The 25,940-nt window shown below is 47.9% G+C and overlaps 1 protein-coding gene across 4 annotated transcripts; it reads left to right on the top strand.

Moving 5' to 3' along the window:
- Nucleotides 1-10,125: 10,125 nt before the first annotated feature.
- Nucleotides 10,126-19,499, top strand: LOC105495886 (proline rich and Gla domain 3). 4 transcript variants are annotated; one of them, XM_011765784.2, is made up of 4 exons: nucleotides 10,126-10,262; nucleotides 14,371-14,408; nucleotides 15,582-15,742; nucleotides 16,092-19,499. In XM_011765784.2, the coding sequence occupies exons 2-4, from the start codon at nucleotides 14,402-14,404 to the stop codon at nucleotides 16,617-16,619; spliced, it is 696 nt and encodes a 231-aa protein (XP_011764086.1). In that variant the 5' UTR covers nucleotides 10,126-10,262; nucleotides 14,371-14,401; the 3' UTR covers nucleotides 16,620-19,499. The 4 variants fall into 4 exon arrangements, with proteins under 4 accessions (XP_011764086.1, XP_011764084.1, XP_011764085.1 ...); XM_011765782.2 differs by lacking the exon at nucleotides 10,126-10,262 and adding an exon at nucleotides 10,739-10,793; XM_011765783.2 differs by lacking the exon at nucleotides 10,126-10,262 and adding an exon at nucleotides 10,984-11,052.
- The last annotated feature ends 6,441 nt before the right edge of the window (nucleotides 19,500-25,940 follow it).

Raw genomic sequence — 25,940 nt, 5'->3', positions numbered from 1 at the left:
AGACCTTCCAGGAAAACATGACTTCACCAAATGAACTAAATAAGGCACCAGGGATCAATCCCAGAGAGACAGAGATATGTGACTTTTCAGATTGAGAATTGAAAATAACTGTTTTGAGGAAACTCAAAGAAATTCAAGATAACACAGAGAAGAAATTCAGAATCCTACAAGATAGACTTTAAGAGATTGAAATAATTTAAAAGAATCAAGCAGAAAATCTGGAGCTGAAAAATGCAACTGGCTTACTGGAGAATGCATCATTGCTCTTTAATAGCACAACTGATCAAGCAGAAGAAAGAAATAGTGAGCCTGAGGATAGGCTATTTGAAAACATGCAGTCAGAGGAGACAAAAGAAAAAATAAAAAAGAATTAAGCCTGCCTACAAGATCTAGAAAATAGCCTCAAAAGGGTAAATCTAAGAGTTATTGAACCCTTGAAGAAGAGGTAAAGAAAAAGATGGGGTAGAAAGTTTATTCAAAGGGAAAATAACAGAACCTCCCAACCCTAAAGAAAGATATCAACATTCAAGTACAAGAAGGTTATAGAACATTAAGCAGATTGACCCAAAGAAGACCACCTCAAGACAGCTAACAGTCAAACTCGCAAAGGTCAAGGATAAAGAAAGGATCCTTACTGTTTTCCATAACGGTTGAACTAGTTTACAGTCCCACCAACAGTGTAAAAGTGTTCCTATTTCTCCACATCCTCTCCAGCACCTGTTGTTTCCTGACTTTTTAATGATCGCCATTCTAACTGGTGTGAGATGGTATCTCATTGTGGTTTTGATTTGCATTTCTCTGATGGCCAGTGGTGACGAGCATTTTTTCATGTGTCTGTTGGCTATATGCATGTCTTCTTTTGAGAAATGTCTGTTCATATCCCTTGCCCACTTTTTGATGGGGTTGTTTGTTTTTTTCTTGTAAATTTGTTTGAGTTCTTTGTAGGTGCTGGATATTAGCCCTTTGTCAGATGAGTAGATTGCAAAACTTTTCTCCCAGTCTGTAGGTTGCCTGTTCACTCTGATGGTAGTTTCTGTTGCTGTGCAGAAGCTCTTTAGTTTAATTAGATCCCATTTGTCAATTTTGGCTTTTGTTGCTGTTGCTTTTGGTGTTTTAGACATGAAGTCCTTGCCCATGCCTATGTCCTGAATGGTATTACCTAGGTTTTCTTCTAGGGTTTTTATGGTATTAGGTCTAACATTTAAGTCTCTAATCCATCTTGAATTAATTTTCGTATAAGGAGTAAGGAAAGGATCCAGTTTCAGCTTTCTACTTGTGGCTAGCCAATTTTCCCAGCACCATTTATTAAATAGGGAATCCTTTCCCCATTTCTTGTTTTTGTCAGGTTTGTCAAAGATCAGATGGCTGTAGATGTGTGGTATTATTTCTGAGGACTCTGTTCTGTTCCATTGGTCTATATCTCTGTTTTGGTACCAGTATCATGCTGTTTTGGTTACTGTAGCCTTGTAGTATAGTTTGAAGTCAGGTAGCATGATGCCTCCAGCTTTGTTCTTTTGACTTAGGATTGTCTTGGCAATGCAGGGTCTTTTTTGGTTCCATATGAACTTTAAAGCAGTTTTTTCCAATTCTGTGAAGAAATTCATTGGTAGCTTGATGGGAATGGCATTGAATCTATAAATTACCTTGGGCAGTATGGCCATTTTCACAATATTGATTCTTCCTATCCATGTGCATGGTATGTTCTTCCATTTGTTTGTGTCTTCTTTTATTTCACTGAGCAGTGGTTTGTAGTTGTCCTTGAAGAGGTCCTTTACATCCCTTGTAAGTTGGATTCCTAGGTATTTTATTCTCTTTGAAGCAATTGTGAATGGAAGTTCATTCATGATTTGGCTCTCTGTTTGTCTGTTACTGGTGTATAAGAATGCTTGCGATTTTTGCACATTATGGAAAACAGTATGGCGATTCCTTAAGGATCTACAACTAGAAGTACCGTATGACCCAGCCATCCCATTACTGGGTATATACCCAAAGAATTATAAATCATGCTGCTATAAAGACACATGCACACGTATGTTCATTGTGGCACTACTCACAATAGCAAAGACTTGGAATCAACCCAGATGTCCATCAGTGACAGACTGGATTAAGAAAATGTGGCACATATACACCATGGAATACTATGCAACCATAAAAAAGGATGAGTTTGTGTCCTTTGTAGGGACATGGATGCAGCTGGAAACCATCATTCTCAGCAAACTATCACAAGAACAGAAAACCAAACACCACATGTTCCCACTCATAGGTGGGAACAGAACAATGAGATCACTTGGACTCAGGAAGGGGAACATCACACACGGGAGCCTCTTATGGGGAGGGGGGAGGGGGGAGGGATTGCATTGGGAGTTATACCTGATGTAAAGGACGAGTTGATGGGTGCTGACAAGTTGATGGGTGCAGCACACCAACATGGCACAAGTATACATATGTAACAAACCTGCACATTATGCACATGTACCCTAGAACTTAAAGTATAATAATAAAAAAATAAATAAAAAATAAAAAATTCAAAAAAAAAAAAAGAAAGGATCCAAAAAGCAGCAAAAGAAGCAAATCTCATACAATGGAGGTCCTATATGTCTGGCAATAGACTTCTCAGTGTCAACAATATAGGCCAGAAAAGAGTGGCATGACATATTTAAAGTGCTGAAAGAAAAAAAATTATCCCAGAATAGTATATCCAGTGAAAATGCCCTTTGAACATAAAGGAGAAACACTTTCCCAGACAAACAAAAACTGAGGGATTGGCCGGGCGTGGTGGCTCAAGCCTGTAATCCTAGCACTTTGGGAGGCCGAGACGGGCGGATCACGAGGTCAGGAGATCGAGACCATCCTGGCTAAAACGGTGAAACCCCGTCTCTACTAAAAAATACAAAAAACTAGCCGGGTGAGGCGGTGGGCGCCTGTAGTCCCAGCTACTCGGGAGGCTGAGGCAGGAGAATGGCCTGAACCCGGGAGGCGGAGCTTGCAGTGAGCTGAGATCCGGCCACTGCGCTCCAGCCTGGGTGACAGAGCAAGACTCCGTCTCAAAAAAAAAAAAAAAAAAAAAAAAAAAAAAAACTGAGGGATTTCATCAACACCTGTCCTACAAAAAATGCTAAAGGAATTTCTTAAATCTGAAAGAAAAGGATGTCAAGGAACTGTAAGAAATTATCTGAAGGCACAAAACTCAGTTGGGCACTGTGGCTTACACTTGTAATCCCAGCACTTTGGGAGGCTGAGGTGGGAGGATTGCTTGAGCCCAGGAAGTTGAGGCTGCAGTGAGCCATGATTATGCCACTGCACTCTAGTCTGGGCGAGACCATACCTCAAACAATCAAACAAGCAAACAAAAATCCTTACTTATAATAGTAAGTACACAGAAAAGCACAGAATATCATAATGCTATAATTGTGGTGTGTGAATTGCTCATATCTTGAATAGAATGACTGAAAAATGGGCTGGGCATGGTGGCTCATGCCTGTAATCCCAGCACCTTGGAAGGCCAAGGTTGGCAAATTGCTTGAGCCCAGGAGTTGGAGACCAGCCTGGCAACCTAACAAAATCCCATCTCTAAAAAAATATACCCGCCTCAACACCCCCCCACCCCCCCACACACACACACACACTAAAAGCCAGGCATGGGAGTGTGCACCTGTAGTCCCAGCTACTTGGGAGGCTGAGATGGGTGGATTGCTTGAGCCCAGGTGGTTGGGTCTGCAGTAAGCAAGATCATGCCACTGAACTCCATCTTGGGTGACAGAGCAAGACCCTGTCTCAAAAAAAGAGACTAAAACATAAACCAATCAAAAATAATAACTATAGCAACTTTTCAAGACATAGGCAGTACAATAAGATATAAATAGAAACAACAAAAAGTTAAAAAGCAGGAGTGTGAAGTTAAAGTGGAGAGTTTTCATTGGTTTTCTCTTTGTTTATGAAGTCAGTGTTAAGTTGTCATCAGTTTAAAACAATGGGTTATACTATAGTATTTGCAAGCCTCATAGTAACCTCAAATCAAAAAATATACAACAGATACACAAAAAAATTAAAAAAAACAAGAAATTAAAACATACCACCAGAAAAACTCATCTTCACTAAAAGGAAGACAGGAAGGGAAAAAAAGGAAGGAAGAGAAGACCACAAAACAACGAAAAAACAAATAACAAAGTGGCAAGAATAAATCTTTACTTATCAATAGTAACATAGAATGCAAACAGACTGAATTGTCCTATCAAAAGATATATGGTTAATTATTTAAAGAAAAGCTGTCTCTGCAACACTCCTGATGTCACAGAGGGTGATATGTGTAGCAACACAGGGACACCAACAAGCCTAGGTCAAAAAATGATTCAGATGAGTTGGACTCTGAATGCAAGTAGGTTTACTTTAACCAATTTATTTTGCTTCTATTTTCCTTTTTATGTAAGCACCAGTGAAATCTATGATAAGAATCAATGTCTGATTAAGTGTAAAAGAACTCTTTCAATAGGCATAGCATAAAAAATTTTAAGTGCTATGAAAGCATTATATCATGACTTAATTGAAAGCCTAACTTAATTGACAGGTCATGTAATTGATGTCACCTTAAATTTGGTGGAATCTGATCTATATTGTGCTGACTTACTAATGTAACTGTCTGTCTTCCCCTGCTGTAACATCCATGAAGGTAGATTCTTTAGTCTGCTTGGTTCACCGATGGACTCTTGGCATCTAGAACATACCTGTGCATAGTGGGTGTTCAGTAAATGTTTGTTATACATCTTGAACAAAGAGAATTCCAGACAAAGAAACAGCAAGTGTAAACATCCTGAGGTGGGAACACGCTCGTGGGGTTTCTGGAGTATCATGGTGATTTGAGCAGGGTGATAAAAGAAGCTTGTCATTTGGCCTCTCAGGCCTTTCTTTGACATCTTGTTTACAGTGTCCATTCCCAATGACCAGAGGCTGGTGGCTGGTGGTACCTCTGATGTTTGGTGAATAATCAAGGAAAGAGAGTGGCTCCAGGAACTCAATCCCTTCTGGAAATCAGCACGATTCCCATGCCTTAACCCCAATCATAAGATTCAGGGGTGAGGAATGTATTTGGATTTGAGTTTGGAGCCCTCAAGCATGGTTGATGACAGTTGTGTGGTAATGACATCCTGAGAGGCCTGGCCTAGGAAAGGAACATGCTCTCAGGGATGGAGGTGGTAGCTACAGTGCCCACAGTGTCCAGGACATGGCAGTAGGGAAAATGAGATGCACTGGGGTTGAGACCCATGGGAACTTGTCTACTTAAGCATTTTTTTCCTGGCTTAGAGTGTATGTGTAGGTTGGGATCCAGGGTGTGTGTGGGTGGGAGGATGGCAAAGTTTTTGGTAATTTCAATATCTGCATAGATAATTCTACTCTCTGATCTCCTACTCCCTTGACCTACTCTCCACTGGTGCTCTTGCCCTGTTCTCTACGTCAGCTACTTCCTTCTACAGTCATCCTAAGACCTGGTTGACATCTATAACCACCGTCTCTCCAGAATCTCCATTTCATGCATCCAGCTCTCTAACCACCTGCTCACTCCTTTTAGTATTACAACACTCCTCTGACCCCTACGGGGACCCTCAAACCAAAGATTCTAATGTTGATTTCACTCTCCTTCACCAAACCCTGATTCTGTCCTTACCTCCCTCCTTAACCAGCCTAAAATCCATGGTCAATCGTTATCATTTCTCCCTTGAATCCACATAAAACTACTGTGTCCCTCCATTATATCCCTGTACTCATCTGGCAAAACCCTAACCCTGATGAAATCCAACTCTACCTCCTCTAAATCTCCACAAGAACAATTGAATATGGTTGGAGAAAGTCACGCACATATGTTGAGTAGTTTCACTTTAAAGTAATGACCATCAACCCTCAAGTGGGCCCTCCATGCAGCCCAGAAATCACGCTACAGTTCCAGAGAACATCCTGGCTCCCAGAAGAAGACTATTTCAAGCCTTCTCTCCTCAAACCACTGACATCCCTCACCCCAACTCCCAACTGGTGGATTGGCTTTCTGTGTCACTGGAAAAATAGAAGCCATCAGAAGAGAACTTTTCCAAGCTCTGCCATCGCCTCTCCCACCTACCTACATCTGTGTCTCTCCCTCCTGCATCACCAATTTTTCCCACTTTACTGGCTCATTCGCATACAAACGTTACTGGGAGGGAATTTATCTCGTATTTTAAAAATACTTTTATCTTGTCCTCTCATATCCCTACCACCCCCAACCCAAGTTTCTTTGTTCTCCTTTACAACAAAACTCCTTACAATACTTGTCAATCATTGGGTACTCGCTGTTTTCAATTCCTTTTTTCCTACTCTTGTCCCTCCACATTTTCCTGGAAATAGCCCCTGTAAAGACATTCATGACCACAACATTGACAGACATAATGCTGAATTATTTGTTCTCTTCTTAATTGTCCAGTCCGTAGGATTGGAATAGCTGCTCACTGCCTCTTTCCTGATACACTTACTGCAGTTGCCTCCATGTCTTGCTGCACCCCTCCTGCCTCACCCATCACTCCTTCCTGGCCCCCTTGCTGGCTTTTCCTTGTCTAAATGTAGGACTGCCTGGGGCTTCGTTCTGGGGCTGGTTTTCTTTCTCTACATTCATTATCTTGTGCATCTGATCCAGTCTCATGACTTGTAATATGAACGAAATGTTACTCATTCTGTGATTATAACTCCAGCCTTGATATTGTCCCTGAACTTCACACACATCTATATAACCCATTCCATCACTGCTTTTCTTATCTCAGTTAAAGGGCCTCCATCCTTCCTGTTCCCTTGACTGAGAACCTTAGCGCCATAATTGATTTCTGTCTCTGCCCTAGCCCAACTCCAAACTGGCATCAAACCCTAATGACTCTTCCATCAAAATCAGTCTAGAATCTGCCTGCTTCTTACCACCTCCACGTAATTGCCTGATGTAAAATAGAAATCAGATCGTGGTAACCATTGACTCAGAATCCTCACTGTCTCTCCACATGACTCTGACTAGTAGCCAAAGTCCTGACAGTGGTCTACAAGGCCCTGCATGATCTCACGCTACCCCCATCTTAACTACTCTGACCTAGTTGCCTACCACCCTCCTCTGACTTGCTTCACTTCAGCACACCAGCCTCCTGCCTAACCCTAGAACATGCTAAGCTTCTGCTCCCAGGGCTCTTGCACTTGTGAATTTCCTGACCTGGAATAGGATGGCCTCTTACCTCTTTCAAATCTTGGTTCAAATGCCATCTTCTCAGTGGGGCATTCCCTGACTACCTTATTTGAAATCTCTGCTTCACTTTTTCTTCATGGAAACAATCATCATCCAGCATCCTGTATCTTTGACTTTTTTTTTTTTGTCTAATATCCATGAGGTTAGGAGTTTTTATTTAATTTTTTGGCTTCTGTAATCCCAGGTCCTAGAACAGTGGATAGCACATAATATCACTGAGTGAATACTTGATGTGGGAGTTGGTTCAGTCTGTCTTAACAAAGTAGATACTGTGGACTAGGTGGCTTGAACAACAGGAATGTATTGTCTTCCAGTTCTGGAGGCTGGAAGTCTGAGACCAAGGTGTGGGCAGGGTCAGTTTCTCCTGAACCTTTCTTGGTGGCTTGTGGATGGCCACACTCTCCCTATGTCTCCACATAGTCATCCCTCTGTACATGCCTGTGTCCTAATTTCCTCTTTTTATAAGGACTCTAGTCACACTGGATTAGGGACCAGCCTAATAAACCTATTTTACCTTAATAACCTCTGTAAAGGCCCATTTCGAAGTATGATCACATTGTGGAGTACTGGGGATTAGGACTTCAACATGAATTTGCAGAGGGACACAACTCAATCCATAACACCTGATCAACTTGTTGATCAGTTTGCAGAGATGGAATGAGTCTCTTACAGGGTAAGGATCAATGTTTAGGCTCAGTCGGGACATAAAAGGATGGGAGCAGCAGAGCTCAGATAAAGTTATCCATTCAATTCTGGAACAGATGAGTGTTGGGGAAAGAGTGAAACTCTGGGAGTAAATGAGGTTGGCAGAGAGTGCTCCTCTTAGCCAAAGGGTGAGGCACAGGGATGGGGCTAGGGAGGGGCAATGTGGAGGAAGGTAATGGAATTGGTGGTGAGGAAAGAGGCAACTGGTCAAGGCTTGCAGAGGGGAGAAGGTAAGGAGTCACAAGTGGTAGGTGATTGAGAATTCTGTTCCCTGGGATAGGATCGGGGATATTGGAGATACCACTCATAGGCACCATGGCTTACATACTTTGTGGGACCCAGTGAAAGTGAAAATGAAGGTCTCTTGTTCAAAAAGCATTAGAATTTCAAGATGGTGATAGCACAGCCTTGAGCCAAGTGTCCAGAGCCCTCTTAAGCACAGGGCCCTGTCTGACTCCATAGGTCATACACCCACAATTCCGTCTCTGCAAAATGGGATTTGATACAGAAATGGGGGCAGGTAAGAAGGCAATGAAGGCCTTCTCAGCCCCAGCCTCTCCAGTCTCAGCTTTACAAGGCTCTAGAGAGCACCAGCTGTGGATGTGGCTCTGTGTGAGATGCTAGGGACATAGGAAGAGACAAGGTCCCCGGCCCCAAGAGAGGAGGCAAGTGTGCACATAAGTGAGCTACCAAATGAACACAACGCAGCTGGATGCAGGCCACAGCTGATGTGCATTAAGCTCACACTTAAGCACCAGGCACATTCTATATGATTAGCTCCATTACCCCTTAGCAATGCTTTGAGGCAGGCACTGTTAGCATCATTCCCATATGAAAGGTAAGGAAACCAAGATGCAGAGAGGTCAAATCACTTGCTGGAGATAATAGAGCCTACTAGGTAGTACTGCCAAGAGATATAGCAGGCAGTACGCTCCAGAGGCACTGCTATTCTGCCTCCCCCCGCTTGCTATCCCCCAAGGCTCCCATGTTCATAGTCTCTTCAGATAGTCCTGAGAGTGGAATGGTGGACTGGGGTGCGGGGAAGATCCTGCAAGACCTCACAGTAGAGATGTCATGCGCACTGTGTGGGAAGAATGAATGCAAGTGCTCTGGCTCCACAGTGGGAGGAAAGGCATTCTGGGCAGTGGGAAGTAGAAGTAGCCTCATGTTGCTGGAGCCAGAAGCTAAAGTTGGAGTGCCAGGAGGAGAGCAGAAGCCATAGACCCTTGTGCACATACTGGAAGAGCTGCTTTTTCAACAGTCAGCTGTACAAGGGTCTATGCCGTGTTAAGATCAGGATGGGAACATGCTGGTGGGCTAGGAAACTCAGGAGGTTAGTTCCAGAAGAGCCTGTGGAACTCTGCCCCACAGGCTCCGGGGGCATGGGAGGAAGGCCGTAGAAGAGCTGCCCTGGGTAAGGAAGATTCCTGCAGCCGTGGAATAGCAAGCAAGCTAGGGAAGAACTCTTAACAGGAGGCAGAAATGGAAGGGAAAGCACCATGCGGGGAGAGAAATGTAGGGGTGGGCATCGGGGGAGCTAGGGGAGCTGGGCCCTGGGTGTTGGAGAGGAGTCGGCCTGTGGCAGTGAAGACCTTCTCCCACCCCTCTTCCGCCCCCTTGCAGGGCAGGTGGCTAATACCCGCCCTGGGATAGGGGTGGGAGTGGTTCTGGAAACGCCTTCTGAGACTCATTCCCATCAAAAGCAACACTTGGGGTGGAGGGAGGAAGAGGACGCCAACACCAGTGCCTGGTAGGGTTCTAGAGGTGCAGAGAACAAAAAGGAACCCTGAAAACCCAGCATCCCCTTCTCGGAGGAAGGCTTTCCTAGACCCAGAGCCTTAGCCCACTCGGAACCCCCTTGCCCCTCTCTTAGCAGTCGACCTGTCATGTAGTTCTTCCTGGACTAGTGTAATCTCTGCTATGCGTCTTGTCCTGCCATGCTAAACCTCTCACAGTGCGGCCTCCAAAGGAGCCCCCATCTAGCGCTCCTTGCAGGCCCAGAAGATTCCTTCTCCCCTTACTGAGCCTTAGAGTTTTCCAAACCCATTTCCTCCTTCAACTCGCTGCAGCCTCGCGAGGGAGGCAGAATTCTCCCCATTTCTCGGACTTTTCAGGAGAGAAGCCTGCCTTCCCAGGGGCAGGGTGGGGTTAGGTAAGTGAGGAAGCCAAGGTCACCCAGTCATTGGCGGAACGCGGCCTCGACTCGGCCCTTCTTCTGCGGGCCCTGTGGATCCCTGGCAAGGCAGGCCTAGGCTGCAGGCTAGACCCCCTCTCTTTTCGGCGGCCCCAGGAGCCGAGCGGGCCTGAATGGCAGGTGAGCCCGGAGTGGGGACAGGACGGGGGTTGGGCTGCGCAGGGACGCCTGGCGCGCGGGCCTTGAGAGCGGCCGCCCGAGCTCCCTGCTGCGCGGTATCTTCCGAGGGCCCACGCCTTGGGTCACGACTGGACCAGGGCTTTGGCCAAGGGTCCTCTGTGCGCCCCAAGCCCGCCAGTCAGGCCCCGCCCCCCGGCGGCACGGGCGGGGGCAGGGGCGGCGCCGGCTGAGTGGGGCGCGGGCGCGCTGTGCTCGGTGCGCGCCGCCGCCCCTCCGGCCCAGCTTGCCTGCCCGCTCTCCTAACCCCCTCGGCCCACTCCGTCGCCCCCACCCCTCCTTCCTCCACTCGGCCAGGAGACCCGGCGGCCCGGTGCGCAGGGCAGCGCGACGATCGCGGCCTGGCGATCGGGGCACTGCGGTCGTGGCGCGCGAGGCGCGGGGCGCGAGGCCAGCCCTGGCGCGGCGGGGTGTGGGGGGCGGGCAGCTGCGGAGCTCCCAGAGGAGAGCAGGGGCAGGCAGGGGGGTGCCGAGGTAATGGGCAGGGCCTGGGCGCCCGGCTGCGAGGGGCGGGTTTCCAGGCTCACTTCGGCCCTGGAGGGGCGGGCGACAGGGTACCTGGGGCGGTGAGAGGGCAGCAGGGAGGGAGGGAGGAGACGACTGGGCCGGACCGGGGGGCTTGGCAGACGGGGAGCAGGTGGGCGGGGACAGGGCCCCTGCTGGAAGAGGCGCAGCAGCGAGGTGGCGGGCTGCGTGCGCAAACAGGGCGGCCGCCTTCTGGGCCCGGAGAACGGTGAGGCCATTTGGGTTGGGTGTCCCAGTCCCGAGGGCACGGTTCAGTGTCCAGGGCCAACGAGCTGGGCGCAGGGCATTGTTGGAGAGGGAAGAGCTGGAGGCCTGGCCGGGCCAAGGTGATGGGGGGGTCTTGAGCAGCCCCGGGAGAAGATTGTTGCTGGGTCAGGGCGCTGGTGTCCAGCGAAGGTGGGCGAGGACAGGCACTTTCAGAGCTGGTCTGAGTGGAAAGGGACAAGGGGGCCCCAGAGTTTGAGTTTGAGCATAATTTGGGAGTTGTTGTGTCACTGGGTGGGTCGATGAGTCATGCGATTTGGAGATCACGGAGCCGTTTCCTGGCGATCAGTTCTGAGGGATGGAAATAAGGTCTAGGGTATGGAGAAGTGGTTTGGAGGCCATGTCTTGGGACACCAGGTGCTCTGGTGGTCACCAGGCTTCATGTGAAGGACTTTGGGAGTTGTGTCCCAGAGGGCTGAGATTCAGAAGCTTCAGTCTGGGGTGGAGTTAAGCAAGGTCTTTGTGGTGGCCAGTTCCCTGCCTTCCTTCCTTTCCAGGCTGTCAGGATTCAGCTGTGTTCCTGTGGGGAGTGGGTTAAAAATTCCTTCCGCCTACAGTCAGCTTTACAGTATCCACCAGGGGCAGGAGGGACATATACATGTATGGCTGCAGCATCATTCTCTGTCGTGGAGCCCTCACGCTTGCTTCCTTATTGTTGCCATAGTAACTGTCTATTGATGGTGTATTTATAGGGGAAGAAGCAGGCGCTACATTTTGGGGAGGGAGGGGGAAGAGGCCTCATGGCAGGCGGCAGCAGCAGTGAAGGTGGCTACAGAATTGCTAATGGAGTGGACCATGCCGTGGGAACTGTTTTGGGGGGTTCCCGGCTCGACTGAAGCTTAAAAATGAACTGATGACTTTAGCAGATGCATCAGGATAACATGTATTTGGGTCTATGATAGGTGTGACATATAGCCATCTTTGACCAAGGCTAGGTGTGTGGGGGACAAAAGATGGATATATATAATCTATTATGTAAATTTTTCCACATTTTTAAAAAAACCACTGCAGTTTCCTTTGATAAGCAATGCAACATATTTTTCTCTCTTCCCTTATTAGTTAAGACTATATGCATTCTTTTCAAACCCAGATACAACAGCTCCATTTTTCTTCAATCAAAAAATCCTTGCCATGAGGCATACTACATCCACACCCTCACCACATAAAGCTCAGCTATCCATAATGCAAGCATAATTTTGAGATCATATTCCATCTTGGTTCTGACAAACATTGAGGGCCAACTGTCTCACAAGGCAGTCCCATCTGTTGGCAAATTCACATGTTGATAGTTTTGAATGGGATTGTTACAGGTTTCAAAAGAGAAAGCCCCTTGATGTAGCTTTTCCACAAATAGGTGTCAGATTTGCTGTTTTACCTTTAATTTTCCTTCCTTCCTTCCTTCCTTCCTTCCTTCCTTCCTTCCCTCCCTCCCTCCCATCTTTCTTTCTTTCTTTCTCTTTCTTTCTTTCTTTCTTTCTTTCTTTCTTTCTTTCTTTCTTTCTTTCTTTCTTTCTTTCTTTCTTTCTTTCTTTCTTCCTTTCTTCCTTTCTTCCTTTCTCCCTTCCTTTCTCCCTTCCCTTCCCTTCCCATTCCTTCCTTCCTTGCTTGCTTCCTTCCTTCCTCTCTCTTTCTTTTCTTTCTTCTTTCTTTCTTGCTTTCTTGCTTTCTTTTCTTTCTTGCCCAAATTGGAGTGCAGTGGCGCAATCTCGGCTTACTGCAATCTCCGCCTCCCTGGTTCCAGTGATTCTCCTGTCTCAGCCTCCTGAGTAGCTGGGACTACAGGCGTGCACGGCACCGTGCCCAATTAATTTTTGTATTTTTAGTAGAGATGGGGTTTCACCATTTTCTGGTCAGGCTGGTCTCAAACTCCTGACCTCAGGTGATCTGCCCACTTCAGCCTCCCAAAGTGTTGGGATTACAGGCATGAGCCACTGCGATAGCCTAAATTATTGATTTATATCCCAACTGTTTGCCAAAAGGATTAGGTGACATATTATACATGCACAATAAGACACTGAAAACATAAATAGAAAGCTGTATACCACATCACAGGAGAGAAGCATATGTGCTTAACAACTGGGCTTCCAGTGTGCCTATACTTGACTGGCAATAGTGATGCTGTACTTCCTGGCAGCCTAGGCAAAAAGGAGGGCTCAATGGATTCCGCAGTTCACGTGTCTTGCAACCAGTTAGTCATAAAACCAGAGCTTCTGCTTGGGGAGGGGAGCAGTGGGGTGATTGCTCCCAGATGTGGACAGCTCAGCAAGGGCTCCAGAATGTGTGTATGAGTGGGCGTGTGTGTTGTGGGGAGGGACAGAGGGAGCAGTGTGCTGTGACCACGGTTTAAGTACTGGCTGGATAGCTCCTTAGCAGGAGAAAGGCTTTCGGACAATAGCTCACATTAGGGGCAACTCTTCTAGTTGGCATCTCGGTGTTGGTCATCTAAATTAATGTCTTGATACTCTACTGCTATAGGATTTAATGCAAAGAGAGAAGAGAGGCCTGGTTCCAGAACATTCCAGGTATCTTGCCTCTTTGTCTGGTGAAGATGAACACAGTAGGTCACCTGGGCTTGGGTCTTCTGGATATGCCTGGGAATATGAAGAATGCAGCATTGCTGTGCATGGAGGATGAGACCCTGTAGAAGATGTGTCAATTGAAGATTGCTGTAGGCTAGTCCCAGCAGGGCAGTGACTTTTGAGATGGTTGATGATGTGTTAAGCTTTGTTTTCAGGGAACGTGCTTGTCATTGGAGGTATCTGTGACTCACCATTGTGATCAAAATTAGTTGTGAATTCTGGTTCTGCCACTGTCACTGTTGATTTGCTTAACCTTGTCTGAGCACGTCTCTCTGGGCTTTATTTCCTCATCTATCTCTGGGGTCCTTTCCAACTGGAAGTTGCAAAGATTCATTGAGGGGAGCAAGGAAGGAGGAGCCTCAGTCTGTAGGAGCTTTCCTTTCTTAAAGAAAAAGGTCAACCCCTGGTTCTTATGGATGCTCAGAACATGTTCTTGGGGGAAAACGCTTAAAGGTTTGCTTTGGGCTCTGCTGGGCCTGGGGAGGTCTCTGGAGAAGAGCTTGGGGCAGAATCAGAAGCAGCAGAAGCTATGGGTGGCTGCATGGAGGATGATGCGCCCCACAAGGTGCTGCTTCAACATTTTGACCAGGCCAGTGGGAAGGGGGCACATCCTAGAACCAAGAGGGTTCCCTGTAAATTTCTAGATGTGGTTTCACTGCAACTTTGCTTTTCTCTTACTCCAGAGAAGTGAGACCCTGGAGCTGAGGGAGCATCATGGCAGGTGAGTTTTTCCAGACCCGGGCAGAGCTGTGGAGGGTCATGCTTAGGGGTTCATGAGTCAGGTTTCAAGTCCTTCCCAGCTTCCCTGCCCCCCACCCCCCAAGTGGCCCTGTAGCCATTTTCCAAATAGCTGAGTAGCAGTTTTGCCCTCTCAACACTTTGGCTCCCTTCTGGAGCATGTGTTACTTGTAGATGTGTACCTACCCAGACTTGCCTGAGTGACACTAACGTGACAGGCCATAGGACCTGGGGAAGGGTGCTTGCCCACTGGCAAAGACATGCCAGCTTGGGCATCCAGGGGGAGTTGCTTTACATGGGAACCAGGAAGTCCCACCTCTAGGTGAACAACAGGAGCAAACGTCACCTCTTCTTTCATCCTTCACAGTCTCAACTTAGGCTTATGTGGGTGCAGAGCTCAAGCTATTCTGGTCAGCCTTGTTGTAGCTGGGTCTCTCTTTCTGGAATAAGTAGATATGCGCACCATCCAAAGACAGTATTGTAGGGGGAGTCTGTGCCCTGTCTGTAAAGGCTTAGACTCTCCATCTGAGCCCTGCTACTTCCCATCCCCAGAGGTGCTCTTAGGCTCATGTATGCCCACTTGTCTGATCTAGCCCAGGCTGGCTTTGCATTAGGCTTTCTTGAACAGACTATTGATGCCAGACAACCTGGTGGCACAGGTGGATGTTCAGGTGGAGGAATGCCACCCTGGTAGAGTCTTCTAGGATTATCTGGTATTAGTTCTACCAGTATCAGCCTTAAAGAGGAATACATTCTCATTGCAAGGGCTCCAACTTTCACTTTTCAAGGTGATGCAAAAGATACTGGAGATTTAGTCACTGAAGATTGCCTACTCACAGTTCTTATTCTTTATTGTTCCTGTGCAACGTGCACTTTCCTTGCAGTTGGCTCCCATTTTCTTCCATGTAACCAGGGGCCTGAGCCTTGTTGGGGCCATGGTATTCTAGACAGGTGTATCATGGCACCATAGAATGTCAGCCTTTCCATCCCTTTTACAAAGGGCTGGCCATGTCCTTTGATCAGAAGCCTAGTGTCTTGCCTGCTCACTCGGCCTTGTTTCCCTGCGTAATTATGCTTCAGTTGCTGGGCTGGGCCTGGTTTGAAGGAGCCCCTGGGCATCTCCCCATTCCAGGCCTCAGTAGGGCTCTCTCTTCAGTTTTTCTGGAGGCCAAGGATGCCCATTCGGTCCTGAAACGATTCCCTCGTGCCAATGAGTTCCTGGAGGAGCTGCGCCAGGGCACCATCGAGCGAGAGTGCATGGAGGAGATCTGCAGCTACGAGGAGGTCAAGGAAGTGTTTGAGAACAAAGAGAAAACGGCATGTACCACCCTGGGGCTGGTTCTGGGAGTAGAAGTAGCCTCAGGAATAACAAGAACAGGCCCTGGTAATGCAGATGAGTCAGAAGCAAGGAAAGCCACCCAGCGTAAGGCATAGCCACTAGGGCCATCAAGGAGCAGATAAAGTCCGTACAGTCCCATTGTCTGACTCTTTTGGGGTCCTCCTCACTTGGGAGCATTGTCCTTTGCCCTTGGTACATTCTGCTGCCTCTCTAGTAACTCTCTGAGACAAGTCAGATGGGGAAGGGTAGGAAGCAGCAGACTTACTGAAGGTCTCTGAGCCCACCTGGAGCTTGAGCTTCTCGTAAGTACCCCTTTTTCTTTTGCAGATGGAGTTCTGGAAGGGATACCCAAATGCAGTATACTCAGTCCGAGACCCCTCACAGAGCTCAGATGCCATGTACGTGGTGGTACCCCTTCTGGGGGTGGCATTGCTGATTGTCATCGCCTTGTTCATCATCTGGAGGTGCCAGCTGCAGAAAGCGACCCGTCACCACCCCTCCTATGCTCAGAACCGGTACCTAGCCAGTCGCGCCGGGCACACCCTCCCCCGGGTCATGGTGTACCGGGGTACCATGCATAGTCAAGGGGAGCCTTCTGGGCACCGAGAGGCAGTGAGCAGCCCCCAGGTGGTGGTGGGGCCCAGTCAGGGGAGCAGGACCACAGTCCGACTCGAGAGCACTCTCTACCTCCCTGAGCTCTCTCTCTCCAGACTGTCCAGCACCACCCCTCCCCCCTCCTACGAGGAGGTGACTGCGCCCCAAGAGAGCAGCAGTGAGGAGGCCAGTATGTCTTACAGCGACCCACCCCCAAAGTACGAGGAGATAGTGGCCGCCAACCCTGGCGCTGACAAATAGTGGGACGTTTATGCCCTGTCCCGGATGAACGCCTCTTTCTGAGGTCTCATATTTTCTTTTGAACTTTTTAAAGACTGTGCCACCACAAAACAGCCTTAGCCTCCTTGTTGCCAAATAATTCCCTAACTTCGGAGTTTTAGGAAGTCAGCTGTCACAGACAAGTGGGGAGGGTGGGGGTAGGGACCACGCATGAGTCAAAGCTCCCGGAAGAGCCAAAGGCCAAAGTGCCCAACTCTTTGGGATGACCCCCAAGCCTCCAACATCCTGTCTTTCCATCAGGAACTGGCTTCTCTTATGCCAAAGGAATCACCCCATTGAGTTGATTGTAACCAGAATGTCCAAAGGCCCGGCCCGGGGGCTGTGGGGCTGGCTGGAGGCCTGTCTGTGTCTGGAGCCCTGGACCACAGGGGTAAGGGAGGGAAGCCAGCCTTTCAGCACCCCTTTTCCTCCACAGTTCTGTGCTTTCTGTCCTTGCTTATATTTGGAGGACAGGGACAAGGATTGAGCAAAAACAAAGTGAAAAAAATCATGACAAATAAATAATGAATACAGTAGAACAAAACTCTAGCACCCGGGCCGTTCATAGGAGGCCAAGGGAAATTGATCACATGGATCTGTGATGCCCACCTGCCCCAAAACCTGTCCCCACATTCCTGGAAGGAGGACAGGGTGTGTGAAGCATGAGGGCCAGAGGGCTGGGTGGCAGAGTTTCCTCATCCACATTGACCAAGGGGCCCACGTGGACTCTGCCATTCAGTTTCTAGTGTGCTTGTCTCTCCAGACATGTGGACCAGCTGTGTTCAAACCACTACCCACTGGCATGAGCCTACTTTTTGTGAATGGTGCATTGAAATTGAACTTCAGATTGAGAATTTCTCCTTAATGATGGTGCCCATCTCGGGAGAAGATCCTAAAGTGTCCCTTTCAAAACACTTGTGGAGAAGCCCGTGGCCTGGAGTCGAAGGCCCATTTGGGGTTTACTCTGCTGTTGCCAGGTGCCAGTCTGTTTTCAGTGAGGCTTTGGACAGCAGTAGGGCAGAAGGCACCTGCCCTTTAACTGTCAGTGACCATGCTAGACACTGTTGATACCGCCTCCCCCTACTTCCGTCTCCATCCTGTTGACGTCGACACCAAACCATTTCTCCTCTGTGGTGCTTTAAAAACTGTAGCAAATTTTTGTGTGGTGCAAGAATGCATGGCCTGGGTCTATTGGCAACCACAGCAGTTTAAAACTCACTCAGTTGACAAGCTTCTTTCTATCAAAATATCTCTCTAAGGCAGATATTGGGACTCATTCCTTGAATGCAGCCCTGCCTTCAGGCCACAGAGGACTTCTGGAGGCTGCTATAGCCCTGAGGACTTGCCCTGGGACGTGCTTCCAGTGAGAAGGCTTGTGTCCCTATCCCAGTGAGGCCACCAGCTTGGACCACTCGACCCTGTGGCTGGGGTTTTCCATCCTTCCCCCTACCTCATAGGCCTGTTGGAGGCTGACTGAGCAAATGCCTGTGAAGTGCTTGAAGTGCCAGGAAGCCAGTGAGGTTTGCCTTAGGAAGAGTCTTCTAGAAAGGTGCAGGTTGTAAGGAAGCAGTCTTAGCTGAGGCCCTCATATGCCTCTGATGTTGAGTCTCCACTTGGGGAGTCAATCTCCCGTCAGTTGACCCTTTCCATCCTCTCGTCCTCCCCAGAGCTCCCTGATGCCAGAGATGCTAAGAAGGTGACATTCTACCTTTCATTCCTTTGTCTTTCCTTCCCCTGGGCCTTCAACATTGCACTCTTGCCCTTCGTCACAAAGGGGTTTTTGGCTTAGAAGGCCCCTGCTTTTTCCATGTTGGGGGACCTGGGGAAACCTGAAGCTCGGGGCTAGCCCTGGCTCTCCCAATATTTCTTCAAGTAGGTGCCAGAGTGTGACCTGGGAGCAGGTGAGAAGAAACTTATCCTAAGTCTACTCAGCACAGAGCCGGGCATGAGCTCCACTGATCAGAGCCAAAGGGAGCTTGCCAAGAAATGCCCGCTGCCTTTGGCATCTGAGTTGCAGCTGGGTGGTAATGGGAAAGAGCAGGAAGAAGCCTAAGGCCTGGCCCATGGAGAGCAGCATGTGTCCTTCAGGGACTGAGGACAGGCCATGGGAAGAGTCACAGGTGGTTGCTTAAGGCCTGTGGTGTTCGGTTCAGATGCTTCATGATGTTCTGCCAGGTGGGGTTGCACCATGGTCTCTGGGATGGTTTTTGCAACACATTGTAGAAAAAAGACTGTACAGCACACAGCGGCATCACTCCTTGCGGTGCACACTTGGCTTTTACGAATGCCCTGTACATATCTTTTCAAACTCTGTCTTTGTATGGAGGTGGATTTGATACAATGCTAACTCTTTTGTGGCTACATTTTTGTTGTTTTTGGACTTCTATGCGCGTGTGTGTGTGTGTGTGTGTCTGTGTCTGTGTGTGTGTGTATCTAAGTGTGCACGTTGCCTTTTCTCATTGTTTATCTGAAACAATAGCCAGTGTGCAGCTATATTTGTACCAGGAGGGATCCGGTCTGAAAAGAGGAATGTCACCTCCCCTCCCAGGGCTGAGTAGCCTGATGACAGGACCCTGAGCAAGGAAAAGTGACATTAACTATTGGACGCCCAACCCCCAAAGTTGTCATCCTTTGCCTCCTTGAAAAAGGCTTTGGAAGAAGACAAAGCAGCTCCATTCTGCAGGCCTCCACCCTGTGCAACCCCCGCTCACACGCCCTTTTGGCATGATGCCCCTGGCCCAGGCTCCTGTGGGCGTCAGCAGCTGAAAGAAATCTGAGCACTCCTGGGCATGTTTTTTTTTTTTTTTCTTTTTGTGGAAAGATGTGTGACTATTGACTTTGGGTATGGCGGGGCTAGTTACTTAGATGTTTTTCATTTTTCAAAAAGAAGTCTTTAAAAATTTCTTGAAATGTGACTGTCACTTGTTTTCAACCAAAAACTTTTTAAGATTTTTTAAAAGAAAAATCGAGATCCTGTCCCTCCCCCCACTCCCCATTGCCTCTGGTTTTCAAAATGAAAGCACAAGTGCAAGAGTGGGGTGCACAGGTGCCTGGCGTGTAAACACCACCCGCACAGCTGCGTTGAGCGCTGGCTGAGGGAGACGCAGTGCTGAGCAGTCAGCCCCGGGAGGTCTCTCTTTCAACTTCCAATCCCACTGCCATGAATGTGAATTCCTTAGGGTGCTTCCAGAAACAGGAGTCTGCCTGATCTGTCGGACATCGCCTTTTTGGTAGCCCGAATATGAGGAATTCAGGACAGGAAAGTGTCTTTTTGTCAAGTAGTCAGAGCCAAATGGTTCCCCTCTTCCGGTGAGTGGAGCATCACAACCCCCAGCCGGAGCTGATCTTTTGACAACCAAATGACATCCCATGAAAAGGAAGAAAAAAAAAGTTAAACACTGCCTCTAGATTGTTATTTTGTCCGAGAGAGAGAGATCATGGAGAGAGTCTCACTCACGGAGGCTCTGTCTTTCTAGGAGTATGCATGTGTGCTGTCTCATGTGTGGACACTCACAGTTGAGGCTGAGATGGATGTCTTGGCAGTAGAGCTGCTGGTCTAGGTGGCTTTTCAGCTTGACAAGTAATGAAGCTCCATTTCAGGACTTCACCGATTCAGAAACAAGCACAGCCCCCCACCCCCCTGCCACGGAACTCTACTGATACTAATCACTACAATTAGCTAATTTAAAAGTACAGTAATCAGACTGCTTGCAACTATAGTAAAAGTCCATTAATTTGAAGCCCACTACTTCAGAACTTCGAGAAAATCACAACTCAAGACAATTCACAGTAGCTGTGATTCTGGCTACATAAAAATATTTGAAATATTCTTCCCTTTAGCCAATGTTCAGGGTCTTTTGTGTAAGAGAAATCCAGTTTAAAATGAGTACCCTTTTCAAAGAAAAGGCTCAAGATATTAAGGATCCCTTCACCGTGCCTTCAGCTTTGCGGTTCAGCACTTCTTGTATGTACAGGGTGATCTCTTGTTCTCTCTCCATCGCAAGGATGTTGGATATTGCAGCCTTTCACTCTACTCCTTTATTTATCCTGTGAATAACATAGTTTGTGAACTGGACTGCAGTTTAAACTAATACACGTGATGTATCTTTCTAAATATTCTGTAAAGCAGATGCTTCACTGTCAGACTGGCCGCTCCATCATTCGCCTCCAAATATTCAAACGTGGGAGCTTTTCCTTTCAGACTGTGGGCAGCGAGTCTCTCTCTAGCAAGAATTTCTCTGACAAACATACCCAAATAGCACACCCTCTCAAGCTCAATGCCTCAACAGTTGTTTCACTGTACTGACATCTGACTGCTGAACAGTGCCTGCCCTTTACCCACCCCCAGCCTTCAGATCTTCAGGATTGGGACAAATCCCCCAGCTGCTTTTGCCTCTCAATCCATCTCCCCTCACAGATGCCACTTTCCCAGGCCTGAACACATCTGCTATTTCATTCTGACATTGTGAATTTGTGACAGTGGAAACCCTGATATGTGCAACTGAGCTTATAGAAATAATTACTGTGAAATTGATTAATTTTGGTACCACTTTAAACTGTGCTTGTATTCATGTGTTAACCCTTGTCAGCTGGGAAATCTGTGCATTCGGTAATATGTCAGCATTTCACTGGAGCCTGGGAACAACAGGCAAACTTGCTTCTGATTTCTCTCTCTCTCTTTCTTTTCATAATTGTTGAGTTTGGCTGTTACATTTTGTCTTCTTCTTTACAAGAAAACAATAATAATAAAGAGCAAATGGCATCCACTTGAATCCTGTCCTCATCCATCTTGGATCCCTACTGACTCCCAAACTTCCAAGGGGTATGGGTGGTTGTGGGTCAGGCTGTAGGTAAGGAAGTAGCCCAAACCAGTCCAGGAGCAGGAAGCAGATATGTCCTGGGTCCTAAAGTTTGTCCCCAGTGTGTAAAATGATCTCCTGACCTGTCTTTCTGGGATGAGGTTAGTAAGATCTGTCACAAATCGCAGCTAGAAACTTCCTAGTCAGATTATCCCTGCTTACTAACAGAGGTGTCCCTTGCTGGAAGGATGCCCTGCTTGGTTTCAAAGCTGGGAGAGGAGTAGAAGGTGTACAGTACTCAGGTTTTGCCCTGGCTGGGCTTCCTGAGTTCTAAGGATGGCAAGGGTCAGGGATTGTTCAGAGGGCAATAATGCCCAGCTTCTGCACAGAGGAAACATGGTCTTAGCCCTCAGAGATTCCCAGCTGTGGGTATGCAGAGAGATATAGCCACAGGAAGTCGCAAGTGCTAGTTGTGCCAACTCCAAGTAATGAAAGTAATCTGTCCTTTAATCGGGAAGACCCTAGAAGTGATGGGACAATGGCAGTGAAACTTGGGACCTCCTTAGAAGACCGAATATGGAGCCCAAATGCCATGAATGGCAGCCAGAGGCCTTGGGGAGATGGGGCTTGAGTGATGCTTACCTTCTGGGGATGCTGGAAAGTCAAAGGAAGGCCCTTCAGGCACACAGATGGGGTCATATTCTGAACATGGGTTTTGAACTTTAGGCTCTTTTGCCAGAGACAAATGTTCTAGGCAGTGACTTAGGGTCCCACTTTGCGCATGCAAGGAAGTTAATACATGAAGGATGCCCTGGGCTTCCAAAGTCCCCCTTATGCACCATCCAGTGGACTGGGCCTCCCTTGCTAATCTAGCCACAGGTTCTGGGGCCAAGGCACTTGCTTATAGACGATGAGGGCAAGTCAGGGGCAGGGACTTAATGGGGTGATGGTGGAGGGAGACGGTTCTGCCCCCAGAGACAGGGGATCAGGTGAAAAGCAGACCCTGTGCCTCAAGGGTGTGGCTTGGGAAGGTGGGGTCCCTCTCCTTGCCCTCTCCCCAGCCTCCCATCCTGCACCAGTGCCACTCCCCCATAGTAGCTGGCCTGAGGCTACAAGGAGTGACAGGATGGAAGGGCAGTGGGGAAGACACCTGAATTGTGATTATAAATGATCATAGCCAGCATTTATTGAGCACTTAGTATATGCCAAGCCTTGTACATGCACTGACTGACACAATCCTCTCTAGAAACTTGTGATATGGGGTTTATAACTAACCCTAGTTTACAGCAGAGGGAAGCAAAGCCAGCAAAGGCATGCCATTTGACGAAGATCTCATAGAAAGGAAGTCCTGGCTCCATCATGTGAATCCAGGTCTGTCCTGATGTCCCCACCCCAGGCCATGCACCTAGCACTGCTGGTCCCTTTTGGGGAAGGGTGACTTTGCGTTGGTTTTGTGTTGACTATAGATCCCTCCAAAATGCTCCCTTCCTTTCCCTGCCCTATTGGTAACCCCATTTGGGCAGGGACCATGTATAACTTTTCTCACCACTTCTGCCCTAGAACACAGCACAGTGCCTGGATCACAGTAAGTGATCAATTTTTAAAAACGTATTGACTGATTGTGTTCTAGAATTGGAGCCCAAGCCCCATGCATTAGTTTGCTTGGGCTGCCAAAACAAAATATTACAGGCTGGGGAGCTTAAACCACAGAAGAATTTCTCAAGGTTCTAGAGGCTGGAAGTCTGAGATCAAGGTGCTGGCAGGGTTGATTTCTTTTGAGACTTGTTTACTTGGCTTGCCGATGGCCATCTTTTCCCTGTGGCTTCACAGTATCTTCCCTCTGTTCTTTTCAGTGCTCCCAATCTCCTCTTCCTTATAAGGATGCCAGTCAGATTGGATTAGGTCCTACCCCATTGACCTCATTTCCACTTAATTAGTCCTTAATTACTCCTACAGTCACATGTTGAGGTCCTGGGGGCTTACAACTTCAACATATGAATTTTAGGGGGACAAATTTTGGCTCATAATGCTCCACTCATGGCAGGAAGACTCTTTGTTGCTCCTTCCTCCAACCTAAGCACATCATGCACATTCTGGAAAATCTTGAAGGGTGAACATCACAGCTTCTCTGAGATGCTGGCAAATACAGAGGGGCACCTTGTCAGTCTCCAACCAGGCCCCAAAGCAGTTTCTTCCCTGCCACGCTGGACAGACTTGGGACAGCTGCCAAAAGTCTCCACAGGGCAGGTGAGTTGGGAAAGGAGAAGTGGGCTTCAGAATGCTTCTTCCAGGGTTCGTCTGTGGGAAGTGATGTGAGAACCCAAAGCCTGAAGAAGAGACAAAACGTTTGTGCCCCACAGGTTGTTTTTATAGACAAAATATATTGTTTTGGGGAATCACAAGACCACCAGATCCAATGACATTAACTTTCAGCATTTTCTCTGAAGAGCTCAAACTGCTTGATGGGTTCAGTTTCACTAGGATTTCTGAGCTATAAAAATAGAGACTGGGTAACATTTCATATCAGGCTGATTGCATGGGATTACAGGAGCCCAGAGGGTGGTGGCACTGCTGGGTCCTTGGGCTGATAGGACATATAGGGGTGGGTGCTGGCAGAGCATGATGCTCCACAAGCTGGGGCATGCAGGCCCTGGCTGCCTGGAGCTCTGGGCATAGCTGCAGGTTGGGGAAACATCAGAACAGCTGTAGCAATGGTGCATGATGAACTTTATGCTAGGGGAAGTCCAGAGGGCTGAGGCTGGGGGCCTCCAGAGAAAGTCTTCCTGAGGAAGCCATGGCCAACCAAAGTGAAGGATGGGTAAGAATCAGCCAAGCAAAGACCATGCAAGACAATTCAGACAGGCAGAGGGGCAGCACGTGAAGAGGCCTGGAGTTTAGCAAGTCCATCGTGGTTTTAAGGAAACAGAAGACAGGGTAGCATGAGGATAAAGACCTGTGCAAGATGAGATTTGCAAGATACATGGAGGTGAGCCCATGTTAGGCCCTTTAGGCAGCATTCAGAGCTGTAGTCTTTACCCTAGTGATAAGGGGAGGCCACCAAGGGGTGTCTTAAGGAGCAAGAGGGCATGGCCAGGCATGCTTTGCCAGCCATGTGGAAAACAGGCTGCGGGAGCTGAAGAATAAGAGAAGTCAGGGAGGTCAGGTTATTGCCATCGCCCAGGCAAGAGACAGCAATAGGATGGATGAGGCTGATGACAGAAGAGACAGAGAGAAATAGACTGTTGAGAAGGTTTTTACTCAAACTTTGATAGGCACAAGACCATCTGATTGTTTAGAATGCAGATCTCCAGATCCCACCCTCAGAGTCTGATACCTTGAGTCCAGGGTTGGGCCAGGCATGTGCATTGTGGCCAGATCACTCAGTTGATTCTTCTGCAGGGGATCTTTGCATCACATTGGAAGAAACACTGAATTCTCTATTCAGGAGGTAGAACCATGCATGGTGACTGATTGCATTGGGAAGGGGTAGCAAGTAATCCCAGATGACTCTCAGGTTTAGGGGCTCAGATAGTAGAGTAGATGGTAGGGCCATTCCCTGGGAAGGGTCACAGTTGAGGAGGAGAAGGTTTAGGGGAGCAAAAGACTACAGGTTTGAGTTGACGTGTTGCATATGTGGTGTATAGTGCATTTGAGTGTAGTTGAGGAGGGAGGCCTAGGCTGCAGCAGAAGAGATCAGAATTGCTTGAGGTCTCAGAAAGACAACAAGTGGTCTTGAGTGGGGACCCAATGGCCCAGAAGGGAGGCCAGACAGGTGGGAGGAAAAGCACTGGAGTATGGAGCCCTGAAAACCAAAGGACTAGAGTGTTTCTAGAAGGAGACAGTAGACAATGATGTGAAATGCTTTCAAGAAGCCAAGAAAGATGACAGCCAAAGTGAATTCATTGTATGGAGCCATCAGGGGGTCATTGGTGACCTTGGCAAGGGGTGGTTTCAGTTCCATAGTGACTGAAGAAGCCAGACTAGAATGAGCAGTGGGATGCCTGGGAGGCAACAAGTGGAGACAGTGCATATGATGAAGGCAACATTTTCCAGGAGTTGAGAGTTTAATGGCATAAGACAAGATGCTAAGGGGGGATCGTTTTGTTTTCTAACATTCAGGTCATTCCAATCCAACCACTATTTAGTAATCTTCCAATATGCTGGGCAGCATGCTAAGTGCTGAGGGGCCAGCAAACAAAGCAGACAAGGTCTCTGTTGATCTCTGTCTTCTAAGAGTGAAGGGCAGGTCAGAGTAGAATAGGGGGCTAGAGATGTTTTCTGAAATTCTCTGGAGCCACCTTCTCCTTGGGACTTCCTCTTGGTTTGCAAGGACCCTGGAGTGTTAATGTGATGACCTTGGTTTATCACTGAATCAGTGAATTGGGTCATATCTCAGCCCTCTCTTCCCACCACTGTCCAGCTTTTCCATCTGTAAAATGGGGGCATAGTGGGAATAGTGTCCACTTCATAGATGGGAACATCTGTCATTAGCTTCCTGTCTGAA

The sequence above is a fragment of the Macaca nemestrina genome, chromosome X (genome assembly GCF_043159975.1).
Source record: "Macaca nemestrina isolate mMacNem1 chromosome X, mMacNem.hap1, whole genome shotgun sequence".
In the NCBI taxonomy this organism is placed as follows: domain Eukaryota; kingdom Metazoa; phylum Chordata; class Mammalia; order Primates; family Cercopithecidae; genus Macaca; species Macaca nemestrina.
The sequence above is the reverse complement of the archived record's forward strand: the minus strand, read 5'-3'. Positions and strand labels throughout refer to the sequence as shown.

What these genes read in the sequence shown, in the direction of transcription:
- LOC105495886 (XM_011765784.2), top strand. An exon ending in TTGAGAACAAAGAGAAAACG is followed by an intron (nt 15,743 to 16,091) that starts GCATGTACCACC and finishes TTTCTTTTGCAG; the next exon opens with ATGGAGTTCTGGAAGGGATA.